Source organism: Zea mays, chromosome 6 (assembly GCF_902167145.1).
Source record: "Zea mays cultivar B73 chromosome 6, Zm-B73-REFERENCE-NAM-5.0, whole genome shotgun sequence".
Lineage (NCBI taxonomy): Eukaryota > Viridiplantae > Streptophyta > Magnoliopsida > Poales > Poaceae > Zea > Zea mays.
The window spans coordinates 175,290,557-175,307,263 of NC_050101.1; the positions used below are offsets into that span (position 1 = coordinate 175,290,557).

At 49.3% G+C, this 16,707-nt stretch overlaps 1 protein-coding gene across 1 annotated transcript; it reads right to left on the reverse strand.

The window, feature by feature from the left end:
* Positions 1–11,596: 11,596 nt before the first annotated feature.
* LOC103630716 (aspartic proteinase NANA, chloroplast) lies at positions 11,597–14,986 on the reverse strand. The gene is made up of 2 exons (XM_008651763.3): positions 14,051–14,986; positions 11,597–12,657 (listed from the first exon to the last, which is right to left on the reverse strand). The coding sequence occupies exons 1-2, from the start codon at positions 14,635–14,637 to the stop codon at positions 11,802–11,804; spliced, it is 1,443 nt and encodes a 480-aa protein (XP_008649985.1). The 5' UTR covers positions 14,638–14,986; the 3' UTR covers positions 11,597–11,801.
* Between the last annotated feature and the right edge of the window lie 1,721 nt (positions 14,987–16,707).

Genomic DNA, 16,707 nt, shown 5'->3' on the forward strand with positions numbered 1-16,707 from the left:
AGCGGAGTTCGCCGTCTTCCGGGTCTTAGCCCGAGTCCGAGCCCTGGGGTCGGGCGGAGCGGAGTTCGCCGTGGCACCTTTGGCAAGGCCTGACTGTCTGTCTGACTTACTCTTTGCGTTAAATGCTCCTGCAACTCGGTCAGTCGGTGTGGCGATTTAGTCAGGGTCGCTTCTGAGCGAAGCCAAGGCCTCGGGCGAGCCGGTGATGTGTCCGCCGTAAAAAGGGGGGCCTCGGGCGAGACAGAAGTCTCCCGAGGTCGGCTGCCCTTGGCCGAGGCTAGGCTCGGGTGAAGCGTGATCGAGTCACTCGTGTGGACTGATCCCTGACTTAATCGTACCCATCAGGCCTTTGCAGCTTTATGCTGATGGGGGTTACCAGCTGAGAATTAGGCGTCTTGAGGGTACCCCTAATTATGGTCCCCGACACCCCCATTGTACACCTGGATCCTCTCCTTACGCCTATAAAAGGAAGGACCAGGGCCTTCTTAGAGAAGGTTGGCCGCGCGGGGACGAGGACGGGACAGGCGCTCTCTTGGGGCCGCTCGCTTCCCTCACCCGCGTGGACGCTTGTAACCCCCTACTGCAAGCGCACCCGACCTGGGCGCGGGACGAACACGAAGGCCGCGGGATTTCCACCTCTCTCACGCCCGTCTCCGGCCACCTCGCTTCCCCCCTTCGCGCTCGCCCACTCGCTCAACCCATCTGGGCTGGGGCACGCGGCACACTCACTCGTCGGCTTAGGGACCCCCCGGTCTCGAGACACCGATAGGTGCACACCGGACATGTCCGGTGCGTCAGCCACGTCACCAAAGCCGTTGCGATTCGACCGTTGGAGTTCTGACTTCTGGGCCCGCCTGGATGTCCGGTGGTGCACCGGACATGTACTGTAGAATGTCTGGTGCGCCAGCATGGGCGTGCCTGACGCCTGCTCGCTCTGGCGCGCATTAATTGCAGTTGCAGGCGACCGTTGGCGCGAGGTAGCCGTTGCCCCGCAGATGCACCGGACAGTCCGGTGTACACCGGACATGTCCGGTGAATTATAGCAGAGCAGCCGTTGTGATTTCCCGAGGCTGCCAAGTTCCGAATCCGCGTCTTCTTGGAGCACCGGACACTGTCCGGTGTACACCGGACAGTCCGGTGAATTATAGCGCGCCGGCTTCTGAAAATTCCCGAGGCTTTGGAGTTCTGCGCGAGGTCCCCTGGTGCACCGGACACTGTCCGATGCGCCACCGGACAGTCCGGTGCGCCAGACCAGGGAGCCTTTCGGGATGCCTTTAGCTCTCTATTTTGAACCCAACTTTGGTCTTTTTAATTGGCTTGTTGTGAACCTTTGACACCTGTATAACTTATACACTAGAGCAAACTAGTTAGTCCAATTGTTTGTGTTGGGCAATTCAACCACCAAAATTATTTAGGAACTAGGTGTAAGCCTAATTCCCTTTCAATCTCCCCCTTTTTGGTGATTGATGCCAACACAAACCAAAGCAAGTATAGAAATGCATAATTGAACTAGTTTGCATAATGTAAGTGTAAAGGTCGCTTGGAATTGAGCCAATATTAATACTTACAAGATATGCATGGATCGTTTTTTTATTTTTAACATTTTGGACCACGCTTGCACCACATGTTTTGTTTTTGCAATAATTTTTTGTAAATCCTTTTCAAGGTTCTTTTGCAAATAGTCAAAGGTAAATGAATAAGATTTTGAAAAGCATTTTCAAGATTTGAAATTTTCTCCCCCTGTTTCAAATGCTTTTTCTTTGACTAAACAAAACTCCCCCTAAATGAGATCCACCTCTTAGTGTTCAAGAGGGTTTTGATATATCCTTTTTGAAATACTACTTTCTCCCCTTTTTGAACATAATAAGATACCAATTGAAAATACTCTCTGAAAAACTAAGTTTTTGAAATTGGTGGTGGTGCGGTCCTTTTGCTTTGGGCTCATACTTTCTCCCCCTTTGGCATGAATCGCCAAAAACGGAATCATTAGAGCCCTTGAATTTCTCTCTCTCCCTTTGGTCATAAAATAATGACTGAAGATTATACCAAAGATGGAGTCCTTTTGCTTGGTGCTCATGGTTTCTCCCCCAAAAATGGAGAGTTGCTTGGAGTGATGGCGAAGAATGAGTTACAGAGTGGAAGCCTTTGTCTTTGCCGAAGACTCCAATTCCCTTTCAATACACCTATGACTTGTTTTGAAATAGACTTGAAAAACACATTAGTCATAGCATATGAAAGAGACATGATCAAAGGTATATAAAAGAGCTATGTGTGCAAGTTAGCAAAAGAAATTGCGCGAGTCAAGAATATTGAGCTCATGCCTAAGTTTGTTAAAAGTTTGTTCATCAAGAGGCTTGGTAAAGATATCGGCTAATTGATCTTTAGTATTAATGTAGGAAATCTCGATATCTCCCTTTTGTTGGTGATCCCTAAGAAAATGATACCGAATGACTATGTGTTTAGTGCGGCTATGCTCAACGGGATTATCCGCCATCTTGATTGCACTCTCATTATCACATAGCAAAGGGACTTTGGTTAATTTGTAACCGTAGTCTCGCAGGGTTTGCCTCATCCAAAGCAATTGCGCGCAACAATGGCCTGCGGCAATGTACTCGGCTTCGGCGGTGGAAAGAGCGACCGAATTTTGCTTCTTTGAAGCCCAAGACACTAAGGATCTTCCCAAGAACTGGCAAGTCCCCGATGTGCTCTTCCTATTGATTTTACACCCTGCCCAATCGGCATCCGAATAACCAATCAAATCAAATGTGGATCCCTTAGGATACCAAAGCCCAAACTTAGGAGTATAAGCCAAATATCTCAAGATTCGTTTTACGGCCGTAAGGTGAGCTTCCTTAGGGTCGGCTTGGAATCTTGCACACATGCAAACGGAAAGCATAATATCCGGTCGAGATGCACATAAATAGAGTAAAGAACCTATCATTGACCGGTATACCTTTTGATCCACGGACTTACCTCCCGTGTCGAGGTCGAGATGCCCATTAGTTCCCATGGGTGTCTTGATGGGCTTGGCATCCTTCATCCCAAACTTGTTTAGAATGTCTTGAGTATACTTCGTTTGGCTAATGAAGGTGCCCTCTTGGAGTTGCTTCACTTGAAATCCCAAGAAGTACTTCAACTCCCCCATCATAGACATCTCGAACTTTTGTGTCATGATCCTACTAAACTCTTCACATGTAGATTCGTTAGTAGACCCAAATATAATATCATCAACATAAATTTGGCATACAAACAAATCATTCTCAAGTGTTTTGGTAAAGAGCGTAGGATCGGCCTTTCCGACTTTGAAGCCATTAGCAATAAGGAAATCTCTAAGGCATTCATACCATGCTCTTGGGGCTTGCTTGAGCCCATAAAGCGCCTTAGAGAGCTTATAGACATGGTTAGGGTACTTACTGTCTTCAAAGTCGGGAGGTTGCTCAACATAGACCTCTTCCTTGATTGGTCCATTGAGGAAGGCACTCTTCACGTCCATTTGGTAAAGCTTGAAGCCATGGTAAGTAGCATAGGCTAATAATATGCGAATTGACTCAAGTCTAGCTACAGGTGCATAGGTTTCACCGAAATCCAAACCTTCGACTTGGGAGTATCCCTTGGACACAAGTCGAGCTTTGTTCCTTGTCACCACACCATGCTCATCTTGCTTGTTGCGGAAGACCCATTTGGTTCCTACAATATTTTGATTAGGACGTGGAACTAAATGCCATACATCATTCCAAGTGAAGTTGTTGAGCTCCTCTTGCATTGCCACCACCCAATCCGAATCTTGGAGTGCTTCCTCTACCCTGTGCGGCTCAATAGAGGAAACAAAAGAGTAATGTTCACAAAAATGTGCAACACGAGATCTAGTAGTTACCCCCTTATGAATGTCGCCGAGGATGGTGTCGACGGGGTGATCTCGTTGGATTGCTTGGTGGACTCTTGGGTGTGGCGGCCTTTGCTCTTCATCCTCCTTGTCTTGATCATTTGTATCTCCCCCTTGATCATTACCGTCATCTTGAGGTGGCTCATTTGCTTGATCTTCTACTTCATCAACTTGAGCTTCATCCTCATTTTGAGTCGGTGGAGATGCTTGCATGGAGGAGGATGGTTGATCTTGTGCATTTGGAGGCTCTTTGGATTCCTTAGGACACACATCCCCAATGGACATGTTCCTTAGCGTGATGCACGGAGCCTCTTCAATACCTATCTCATTAAGATCAACTTGCTCTACTTGAGAGCCGTTAGTCTCATCAAACACAACATCACAAGAAACTTCAACTTGTCCGGAGGACTTGTTGAAGACTCTATATGCTCTTGTGTTTGAATCATATCCTAGTAAAAAGCCTTCTACAGTCTTAGGAGCAAATTTAGATTTTCTACCTCTTTTAACAAGAATAAAGCATTTGCTACCAAAGACTCTAAAATATGAAATGTTGGGCTTTTTACCGGTTAGGAGTTCATAAGATGTCTTCTTGAGGATTCGGTGTAGATACAACCAGTTGATGGCGTAGCAAGCGGTGTTGACCGCCTCCGCCCAAAACCGATCCGAAGTCTTGTACTCATCAAGCATGGTTCTAGCCATGTCCAATAGAGTTTGATTCTTCCTCTCCACTACACCATTTTGTTGAGGGGTGTAGGGAGAAGAGAACTCATGCTTGATGCCCTCCTCCTCAAGGAAGCCTTCAATTTCTGAGTTCTTGAACTCCGTTCCGTTGTCGCTTCTTATTTTCTTGATCCTTAAGCCGAACTCATTTTGAGCCCGTCTCAAGAATCCTTTTAAGGTCTCCTGGGTTTGAGATTTTTCCTGCAAAAAGAATACCCAAGTGAAGCGAGAATAATCATCCACAATTACAAGACAATACTTACTCCAGCTGATGCTTATGTAAGCTATCGGGCCGAATAGATCCATGTGGAGTAGCTCAAGCGGCCTGTCGGTCGTCATGATGTTCTTGTGTGGATGATGTGCACCAACTTGCTTTCCTGCTTGGCATGCGCTACAAATCCTGTCTTTCTCAAAATGAACATTTGTTAGTCCTAAAATATGTTCTCCCTTTAGAAGCTTATGAAGATTCTTCATCCCAACATGTGCTAGTCGGCAATGCCAGAGCCAGCCCATGTTAGTCTTAGCAATTAAGCAAGTGTCGAGTTCAGCTCTATCAAAATCTACCAAGTATAGCTGACCCTCTAACACTTCCTTAAATGCTATTGAATCATCACTTCTTCTAAATACAGTGACACCTACATCAGTGAAAAGACAGTTGTAGCCCATTTTGCATAATTGAGATACAGAAAGCAAATTGTAATCTAATGAATCTACAAGAAAAACATTGGAAATAGAATGGTCAGGAGATATAGCTATTTTACCAAGACCTTTGACCAAACCTTGATTTCCATCCCCGAATGTGATAGCTCGTTGGGAATCTTGGTTTTTCTCATATGAGGAGAACATCTTCTTCTCCCCTGTCATGTGGTTTGTGCACCCGCTGTCGATTATCCAACTTGAGCCTCCGGATGCATAAACCTACAAAACAAGTTTAGTTCTTGACTTTAGGTACCCAAACGGTTTTGGGTCCTTTGGCATTAGAAACAAGAACTTTGGGAACCCAAACACAAGTTTTGGAGCTCTTGTGCTTGCCCCCAACATATTTGGCAACTACCTTGCCGGATCTGTTAGTCAAAACATAAGATGCATCAAAAGTTTTAAATGAGATGTCATGATCATTTGATGCACTAGGAGTTTTCTTCTTAGGCAACTTAGCACGGGTTGGTTGCCTAGAGCTAGATGTCTCACTCTTATACATAAAAGCATGGTTAGAACTAGAGTGAGACTTCCTAGAATGAATTCTCCTAATTTTGTCCTCGGGATAACCGGCAGGGTATAAAATGTAACCCTCGTTATCCTGAGGCATGGGAGCCTTGCCCTTAACAAACTTGGACAATTTCTTAGGAGGGGCACTAAGTTTGACATTGCCTCCCTGTTGGAAGCCAATGCCATCCCTAATGCCAGGGCGTCTCCCACTATAGAGCATACTTCTAGCAAATTTAAATTTTTCATTTTCTAGGTTATGCTCGGCAATTTTAGCATCTAATTTTGCTATATGATCATTTTGTTGTTTAATTAAAGACATGTGATCATGAATAGCATTAATATCAACATCTCTACATCTAGTACATATAGATACATGCTCAACGATAGATGTAGAGGGTTTGCAAGATTTTAATTCTACAACCTTAGCATGTAACATGTCATTCTTAGTTCTAAGGTCAGAAATAGTAGCATTGCAAACATCAAAATCTTTAGCCTTAGCAAGCAATTTTTCATTTTCAATCCTAAGGCTAGCAAGAGAAATGTTCAATTCTTCAATCCTAGCAAGTAAATCATCATTATTATTTCTAGAATTGGTAATTGAAACATTACAAACATGGGAATCAACCTTAGCTAATAAATTAGCATTTTCATTTCTAAGGTTGTCTATTGTCTCATGGCAAGTGCTTAGCTCACTAGATAATTTTTCACATTTCTCAATTTCGAGAGCATAAGCATTTTTAACCTTAACATGTTTCTTATTTTCCTTAATTATGAAGTCCTCTTGAGAATCCAAAAGGTCATCCTTTTCATGAATAGCACTAATTAATTCATTTAATTTTTCCTTTTGTTCCATGTTAAGGTTGGCAAAAAGGGTACGCAAATTATCTTCCTCATCACTAGTATTATCATCACTAGAGGACTCATATCTAGTGGAGGATTTAGATTTAACCTTCTTCTTTTTGTCGTCCTTTGCCATGAGGCACTTGTGGCCGACGTTGGGGAAGAGGAGTCCCTTGGTGACGGCGATGTTGGCGGCGTCCTCGTCGGAGGAGGAGTCGGTGGAGCTCTCGTTGGAGTCTCACTCGCGGCACACGTGGGCATCGCCACCCCTCTTCTTGTGGTACCTCTTCTTTTCTCTCCTCTTGCCCTTCTTGTCGTTGTCCCTGTCACTGTCACTTGATAATGGACATTTAGCAATAAAGTGACCGGGCTTACCACACTTGTAGCAAACCTTCTTGGAACGAGATTTGTAATCCTTCCCCTTCCGTTGTTTGAGGATTTGGCAAAAGCTTTTGAAGATTAAAGCCATCTCCTCGTTGTCGAGCTTTGAAGCGTCGATTGGTTGTCTACTTGGTGTAGACTCCTCCTTCTTCTCCTCTGTCGCCTTGAAAGCCACCGGTTGTGCTTCGGACGTGGAGGGATCATCAAGCTCGTTGATCTTCTTTGAGCCCTTGATCATACATTCAAAGCTCACAAAATTCCCGATGACTTCCTCGGGAGTCATTAGTGTGTATCTAGGATTACCACGAATTAATTGAACTTGAGTGGGGTTAAGGAAGATGAGTGATCTAAGAATAACCTTAACCACCTCGTGGTCATCCCATTTCTTGCTCCCGAGGTTGCGCACTTGGTTCACCAAGGTTTTGAGCCGGTTGTACATATCTTGTGGCTCCTACCCTTGGCGAAGACGGAAGCGACCGAGCTCCCCCTCGATCGTTTCCCGCTTGGTGATTTTGGTGAGTTCATCACCCTCGTGCGCGGTCTTGAGTAGATCCCAAATCTCCTTCGCATTCTTCAACCCTTGCACCTTGTTATATTCCTCTCTACTTAGAGAGGCGAGGAGTATGGTTGTGGCTTGGGAGTTGAAGTGCTCGATTTGGGCTACTTCATCCTCATCATAGTCTTCATCCCCTACGGATGGTACCTGTGCACCAAACTCAACAACATCCCATATACTTTTGTGGAGTGAGGTTAGATGAAATCGCATTAAATCACTCCACCTAGCATAATCTTCACCATCAAATGTTGGTGGTTTGCCTAATGGGACGGAAAGTAAAGGTGTATGTTTAGAAATGCGAGGGTAGCGTAGGGGGATCTTACTATACTTCTTACGCTCTTGGCGTTTAGAAGTGACGGACGCCGCGTCGGAGCCGGAGGTGGATGTCGATGAAGAATCGGTCTCGTAGTAGACCACTTTCCTCATCCTCTTTTTCTTGTCCCCACTCCGTTGCGGCTTGTGGGAGGAAGACTTCTCCTTCTTCTCTTTGTGTGAAGAAGATTTCTTCTCCTTCCCTTTGGAGGAGTCTTTCTTCTCCTTCCTCTTGGTGCGGGACTCTTTCGATGAAGTGCTCCCGTGGCTTGTAGTGGGCTTTTCGCCGGTCTCCATTTCCTTCTTGGCGTGATCTCCCGACATCACTTCGAGCGGTTAGGCTCTTAATGAAGCACCGGGCTCCGATACCAATTGATAGTCGCCTAGAGGGGGGGGGTGAATAGGGCGAAACTGAAATTTACAAATATAAACACAACTACAAGCCGGGTTAGCGTTAGAAATAAAAACAAGTCCGCGAGAGAGGGTGCAAAACAAATCACAAGCAAATAAGGAGTGTGACACAAGGATTTGTTTTACAGAGGTTCGGTTCTTGCAAACCTACTCCCCGTTGAGGTGGTCACAAAGACCGGGTCTCTTTCAACCCTTTCCCTCTCTCAAACGGTCCCTCGGACCGAGTGAGCTTCTCTTCTCAAATCACTTGGGAATCAAACTTCCCGCAAGGACCACCACATAATTGGTGTCTCTTGCCTCAATTACAAGTGAGTATGATCTCAAGAAAGAATGCGAAAGAAAAGAAGCGATCCAAGCGCAAGAGCTCAAATGAACACTACAAATCACTCTCTCTAGTCACTAAAACTTTGTGTGGAGTTGGAAGAGGGTTTGATCTCTTTTGGTGTGCTTTGCAATGAATGCTAGCTCTTGTATAGTTGTTGGAAGCTGGAAAACTTGGATGCAATGAATGGTGGGGTGGTTGGGGTATTTATAGCCCCAACCACCAAACATGACCGTTGGTGGAGGCTGTCTATCGTATGCTGCACCGGACAGTCCGGTGCACACCGGACATGTCCGGTGCGCCAGCCACGTCACCAAAGCCGTTGTGATTCGACCGTTGGAGTTCTGACTTCTGGGCCCGCCTGGATGTCCGGTGGTGCACCGGACATGTACTGTAGAATGTCCGGTGCGCCAGCATGGGCATGCCTGACGCCTGCGCGCTCTGGCGCGCATTAATTGCAGTTGCAGGCGTCCGTTGGCGCGAGGTAGCCGTTGCCCCGCAGATGCACCGGACAGTCCGGTGTACACCAGGCATGTCCGGTGAATTATAGCGGAGCAGCCGTTGTGATTTCCCGAGGCTGCCAAGTTCCGAAGCCGCGTCTTCTTGGAGCACCGGACACTGTCCGGTGTACACCGGACAGTCCGGTGAATTATAGCGCGCTGGCTTCTGAAAATTCCCGAGGCTGAGGAGTTCTGCGCGAGGTCCCCTGGTGCACCGGACACTGTCCGATGCGCCACCGGACAATCCGGTGCGCCAGACCAGGGAGCCTTTCGGGATGCCTTTAGCTCTCTATTTTGAACCCAACTTTGGTCTTTTTAATTGGCTTGTTGTGAACCTTTGACACCTGTATAACTTATACACTAGAGCAAACTAGTTAGTCCAATTGTTTGTGTTGGGCAATTCAACCACCAAAATTATTTAGGAACTAGGTGTAAGCCTAATTCCCTTTCACTTTTCCCGTTTGCGAGGAATCTCCACAATTTGGAGCCTCTCGCCCTTACAAGATTGATCACAAAGAACGCACAAGAGTAAGGTTGGAAAGAGCAACGCACACAAGACTCAAAACGCAGCACACCCACACACACAAGTGAAGACTTGAGCTCAAATGACACACATGGAGTTCTTGACTCGAATGGAGCTCAAATCTCTAACACAACAAAGCGAATGCGCGGGAGCAGAGTCTGGATGCCTTAGAATACTTAGTGAATGCTTGGGTGACTACTCCATGCGCCTAGGGGTCCCTTTTATAGCCCCAAGGCAGCTAGGAGCCGTTGGGGGCCAACAAGGAAGGTCATCCTTGCCTTCTGTCGGGTGGCGCACCAGACAGTCCGGTGCGCCACTAGACAGTCACTGTAGACGGTCCGGTGCCGATCTCCTTCCTATTCTGGCGCAGATGACCGTTGCACCTCCGGGCCAGTTGGCGCACCGGACAGTCCGGTGCCCCCTGCCGATCGTTGGCGCGGGCCACGCGTCGCCTGCGGATTGCGCGGCCGACCGTTGCGCTGGCGACCGTTGGCTCACCGGATAGTCCGGTGCACCACCGGACAACCGGTGAATTATAGTCGTACGCCGCCGATTTTTCCCGAGAGTGACCTTTTCACCGGAGTCCAGCCTGGCGCACCGGATAGTCCGGTGTGCCAGACTATGCTAAGCTTCGGCTGCACACAACCGGTCTTTTGCAATCCTTTTCTTTTCTTCTTTTCTCTGTTTTTAACACTTAGATAACTTCATTAGTATTCAAAAACAAATGTACTAAGTCTAGAAACATACCTCATGTCTTGATTTGCACTTTTTCAATCTTTGGCACATTTAGAACTTAGAGAATGTGTGTTGGGCACTTAATCACCAAAACATTATAGAAATGGCCCAAAGGCACATTTCCCTTTCAGTACGAAAGCTATTTGCCTTGTGGTTTATCTGTTAGAACCCATTCAACGCTGTTTGGTGGCTAGTAATATAAGTTAAGTATATTTCTAATCTCAAACTATTATACAATCAAGTTTTTTGTACAATAGCTGTGTAATCAAATACCAAAAGTCATGAAAAAAACTTAAAACATTTATAGATGTATTTTATTAGATACTATATCAATGTATCCAGTTCTAAGTTATAATTCTTCGTGTTAAGAGATATAGAAAAGAAAAATAAATCCAATACAAAGAATTTAAAAATGATTCATTTTTTATTCTTTAACATTTGTTGAGTTAAAACTTAAAATATGATATAATGTTAAGAGTATTGATAAAGTACATATGGATTTTGGGCAATTTTTCATGACTTATGTAGTTTAATTGCTTGGCAATTGAACGAGAGGCTTGTCTGCATAGCAAATTTAAAAATTACTGTGCAATCAAGCTTCCCATCCAATCATCGTATAACCAAATTAACGAAAGTCATAAAAATTCTTAGAAAATAGAGATGTATTTTATTACTTACTATACCGATGTATGAAGTTTAAATTTTTAATCATTATATTTTAAGAGATATAAAAAACGTATTGATTCCATAATTTTTATATCTCTTAACTAAGATGAATTTAAACTTTAAATTTAATAAATTGGTAAAGTATATAATGAAATACATATAGTATTATTTCATAATTTTTTTGATTACACGAGAAGCTTGATGCGCAACATGTTTATTCCTTATTGAATATTGTATAGACTATTTTAAGTTGCCTAATTTATTCTCAACTTAGGCGTCACAATGCCTTCAATGTACGCTCTGGAAAATATGCGTAGTGCAACTTCGTCCCGTTGACATGTTATTAGGTTTGCTTTGATTTTAATTTTCTTGCGTGGATATTCACACGCATTATGTTTGCACCTTGTTGTGTAAGCGGACTAGCGGAGTTTGCAAAGTTCAGTTCATTCATATGGCCTATATTATTTTTTGTTTCTTTCTTGTTTTAGAATATGTGTTTTCTTGTTTCAGAATATGTGTCACTGTGTGTGGAGGCTGAAAGTCTCAACGAAGAAGATTCATATCTGCACCGACCACGAGCACAACCAGTTCCTCCAAGCTAAAAATGCAAGGTGAACGATTTCCCTTTGCGCTAAAAATTATATTTTCATTCATTCATTCAGGAAAAAAAAACCCAACTCCCTCCAAACTCGTCACAAATTTTATCAAGGCATAGAGGAATGATGCGCGGCGTCCGTGAGCAATCATCATAGGGCGCAGCGCGTGTGCTTGAACCGGAGCCACCGGTCCCTGAGGTCGAACTCCCAGAGGTGGTCCTGCTGCAGGATGTTGCCGATGACCGACACTCCGGGCCACGCGCCCTCCTGCACGCCGATGCACTTCACCCCGGGCGCCGCGTCGACGACGTAGCTCTTGGCCGGCGGCTGCAGGCGCGCGGACCCGGCGAAGCGCACCTCCAGCCCGGGGATCTCCAGCGCGGCGGCGGTCCAGTTGTAGCAGTACTCGAACGGGTCCATGGAGACCCTGGGCAGGCCGGCGAGGCGCTCGCTGAGGGCGGCGACCACGGCCCTGTACGCCGGGGTGGCGAGGACGGTGAGGCTGGTCCCGGAGTCGAGGATCGCGCCGCCGCCCCGGGCGACGTCCCACACGTCCGCGGGGATGTCGAGCGCCTCCCCGGCCACGTGCACGGCGTCGACCGCCACGGCGTAGAACGGGCTCATCCGGCGGTCGAGCAGCAGCGGCGTCCGCGCTGCGGCGGAGGAGGAGCTGCTGGACGCCGCGGCGCCGCCCTCGGGCCCCGGCGGGCCGAAGGTGAGGTAGCTGGTGGCGTTGCGCGGGGCCAGGTGGTCGACGAGGCAGTAGGAGAAGCGGCCCCCGAAGCGCGCGGCGGCGCGGGACGCGAAGGAGATGTTGCTGTTGCCCAGGCTGAGCACGCCGTCCGAGGACTGGAAGCTCTGGCCGTCGTACGACGCGGTGCAGCCCAGCACGACGCCCTGCAGCTTCGCGCGCCTGCCGCCGCCGTCCCGGCTCTCGCTCCCGGACAGCGCGATGGTCGCGGAGTCGGTGCCCACCACGCCGCGCGCCGCCGAGCCGTCGTTGTACCTGCCGCGCCATTGCCACCACGTCAGCGCCAGGATCCGCCACCCGCGTGCAAGTAAAGATTCGGCCGCAACACGCTGTGCTGTACTATATTACGAATACGAAGGATAATAACGTGCTTATCGCTTTCATTGAACTCATAAAAAATGCATTATTTGCATTCGAATGGGGGACCCTGGTCTTTTTGGGAGGGCACCAAACCAAGAACTCTACTACTCATCTTCGATGCGGTCTGTACTTCGGAATCGTTTAGACAGCTGGGAAACGGAAAGATACGTCTCGTCATGAACTGTAAAGCTGAGCTCAACGAGTCCGCAAAGTGGCTGAAAAGAGTAATCCCAGCTCATACGATGGTTATGCCTGGGGCAGCCCGAGGCTAGCACGTCATTTTTTTTTCTCCATTCCAGTTGAGATGTTACCAAGTAGTACGGCGCATTTGACCAACTACTAACTAGCTGGAAAGTAGTAGTGCCCGACCGGTCAAAAGCTTAGCTGGTAAACGGGTGAATGACTGCATGGCTTTCTGCTGATGAATCAGCCAACGCGTTGGCTAGGTCATGCTACACTGTGACACTGTTTACCGCAGTAGCATCAGAAGACAACGAAGCGCGCTGGCAAGTTTCAAAGACCATGGGCATCGGAGCCAGACAGGAACGCGGGCTGGGCCGGGACCGGTAAATTTAAATGTGTGCGTGCCCCTCCCGGCTCCCGCTCTACCGTCCCGGCCGCAACCAGCAGAAGACCTCAACAACATTAACGGCGCATCCAATTTGGCAGCCTGGACCTGGACAACCTCGACCCGTACAGCATGTGGTTGGTCAAACCCTAGAACCTACTCTGCTGTCGCCGTGAGTCGTGTACTCTACTCTAGCAAGTATCTGAATGTCTCGCTCGGCTCAAGTAACTTCGTAGGAGAGGAAGTGAAGTGCAAGTTGAGTAAAGCACAAGGCGCATGGAGATGGCTCCCAGTCAGCGAAACTCGTGTCCGCGGCGGTAGCAACCCCATCGAGCAGAAGCAGAGCCTTGCTGCCGGGCTACGCAATTGAATCCCGCGCTCTGTCATGCCGCGGCGAGACCGGCAGCAGCAGCAGGAGGAGGAGGACGAGCGCGGTAAAAAAAGAAAAAGAGCTTCGCGAGTAATGGCGCGCGCGAGATCCCCCGAGGCCCCGACCCACCCGCCCACCAACCGGCACTTCAAGCCGCTGCGGCGCTGCCTGTTTGGGAAGTTGGGTTGGGAAGCCAGCCAGGCCGGCCGTGTCGCGCACGGAGTACGGAACCGGAGCCAGCCACCAGCGTGACGATCCGGTGGAGTGAGGAGCACGTGTGCGTGTCAGTGGGTCGAGCGGCACGAGGCGATCGATCGGCGGAGGGCAATGGGCAATCGGGGAGTACTGACCGGTAGTCGTAGGCGCAGGGGCTGGCCGGCGACGAGCAGTTGGCGAGGGAGAAGGGCACGTAGGAGGTGCACGTGTCGGAGGAGCACGCGATGGGGGCCCACGACCTGGACGCGGCGGCGCGGAACACCCGCCGCGGCGCATCGCCGGTCCCGTCGCCGGCGCCGCTGCACTTGACCCAGGTGAGGTCGCTGCCGGTGTCCGCCACCAGCACGAACGGCTGCGCGGGGGTGCCCACGCGGAACCGCACGAAGTACTGGCCCGTGCCGGTGTAGGCCCCCGACGAGAGCGGCATGGCGAACGCGGACGCGGACGCGGACGCGCCCACCTCGGCGGCGCGGCGCCCGCGGGTGCGGGACGCCGCCAGCAGCTGCGACCGGATGTACGCGTGGCGGCGCGCGTCGTCCCTCGCGCGGTCGGGCAGGGACGCGCCCGGCGCGGCGGGAACGAGCTCCAGCCGCGGCCGCGGCCGCGGCCGCGCCGGCTTTCCCCGCCTCCCGTGCGCCTGGTGTCGCGCGCCGCTCGCCGCCGCCGCCGACGACGACGCCAGGACGAGCAGCGCTAGCAGCAGGTGGCCGCGCGACGCCATTTCTTTGATCCTTGTTTCACTTCCCGGCCCTCCTTGCTTGCTCGTGCTCCGATCCCCTTCACGCCGCGTCCCTCACACCGTCACACGACGGCAGCAGTGGCCAGCGCAGACCCACGGGGTTCTTCTGCTACGCACTGGGAAGAGGAGCAGCAGCGCCCATTTTCGCCTCCGCGCGCCACCTCTCCGCACGAGCTTTCTCTCGCGTCGTCGCGTGCTCGTATTCGAACTCGAAGGCGAAGAAGAAGAAGAGGTGGCTGGAGCAGAGCTTTTTGGTTGCGTCCGTGACGGCGAGGGGAGCGAGACCGAGACGGCGTCTTTTATAAACGGGAAAACAAAAACAAAAGCCGCTGGCTGGCGCTGCGCACGCTGCCCGTGGATAAAACGCGGTCGGGGGTCGTGCCTTGTGCGCGCTTCGTTGGCGTTTGGCAGGCGTGATTGATTGCCGGGTCGGGCGCTGCGTGCCCAGTTCCCGCAGGGGTTCGGTCCGATCGGGTTTCTGAGACGAGGAGGATTTGCTCGCTGTCCCGTGGGCCAGGCTATGGGCTCGGCCGTTTCTAGTTGGCACTTGGCAGCCATGACCATGTGTGTGGGTCTCACTTCTAATCCATATCCATCCGTGGCTCGGCTCCGGGACGAACTGGATCAGAAAGACATGCTTGTTTGTATTTTTATTATTTTGTTTAGATTTTCTAAGGAAAGGCGTTGTGTTCTTCGCGGAGTATTTACAGAAATGCAGGATCGCCAGCCTGCTCGCTCTGTTGGCGGCTGCTGAGTCCCGGTTGGCGGTTGCGTTGCTGAACTTTAATTGAGCCTCGACCTTTTATCTACCTGGACTATGATCAGCTCTGAGCTCTCATCATTTGGATCCACGCACGCACGCGCGCGCCGTCATGATTCGCCTTTGGTGTCCCGCCAGCGTACGTTAAATCGAGCGGGTGATCATGCTTCATCGCCCTTGCATTGCCCTTCTATGGTCGGTTTTTTTTTTCTGGCCAGCTTTTCTTACAATGTGAGAAGAATCTAAATATTTTTAGGATTATGTGTTGATAAAGATGGAGTGGACCAAAGCGTTCAAGATCATGTATTTTTACTATCACGACGACTCGATCGATTTTGTGTTTATATTGAGTTTAGATAGTTTTTTTTATGAAGATGTTTTTTTTTATAAAAACGGACTGAAAAACTAGTACGTTTAACAGTACGTACAGCTTTTGGTGCCCAGTAAATCTCGCGGCATGCACCATCGCTAGTGCAGTTTTGTTGCCCGGCCCTCCACACTTCGTTTATCCAACGTGCCTCGACCTGAACTCCTGCAGGTTTTCTGAACTGCGATTCCTTGGTATGGGCCGACCAGCGACTGAAACTGTATTACAAACTGGCTTGTTAGGTTAGCTTGCTCCACCAAAACTTACCCTGTATCGATCGTCACAAACTGGCATGCAGCGGCTTATTAGGTTATTAGCTTGCTCTACTGAACTTACCCGGCCGGTCAGGGTTCTGTTAATTATTGCCAGCTACTTGCATGTTTCTCCAGGTATCGCTCGCTAGCTGCGTCAGCGATTGCGTGCATGCATGCATCCGAGTTCCCGAGTAGAATGTCAGGACGACGACTGGTGGCAACTTGGGCAGTTGCCGGAACGACGAACTCGGAACTAACCTGTCTGCCCACATGGCCATGCATTCCGGCGCCAACCACATGGCCGCCGAATCGCAAATAGAAAACGAGGCGCGGCAGGGATATGATTCCTTCTTGCGTTCCCGAGCGCGGATGGATGAATCCATTTGACCACCGCATGGTTTGGTGCCGTGCTGGCTGCATTTTCCTTTGGAAGACGGGAGCGAGCACGCGTTTAGGCTAGTCTGTCGTGCAAGCAAGGATTGGCTGGTGCCTACAGGTCCTTCTTCAGAAGTGGAAGAAGCTTTGTACAGCAGATTACAGCTTGGATCGGAGACGGTCTATGTGGCGTGAAGCTTCCAAGCCAACTATACGCCTATACACAAGTACAGGAAGTGTGATTTTTTTCCTTGGCAGATTGCAGATGCATAGCCCCTGCAGGATCTTGGCTTTGG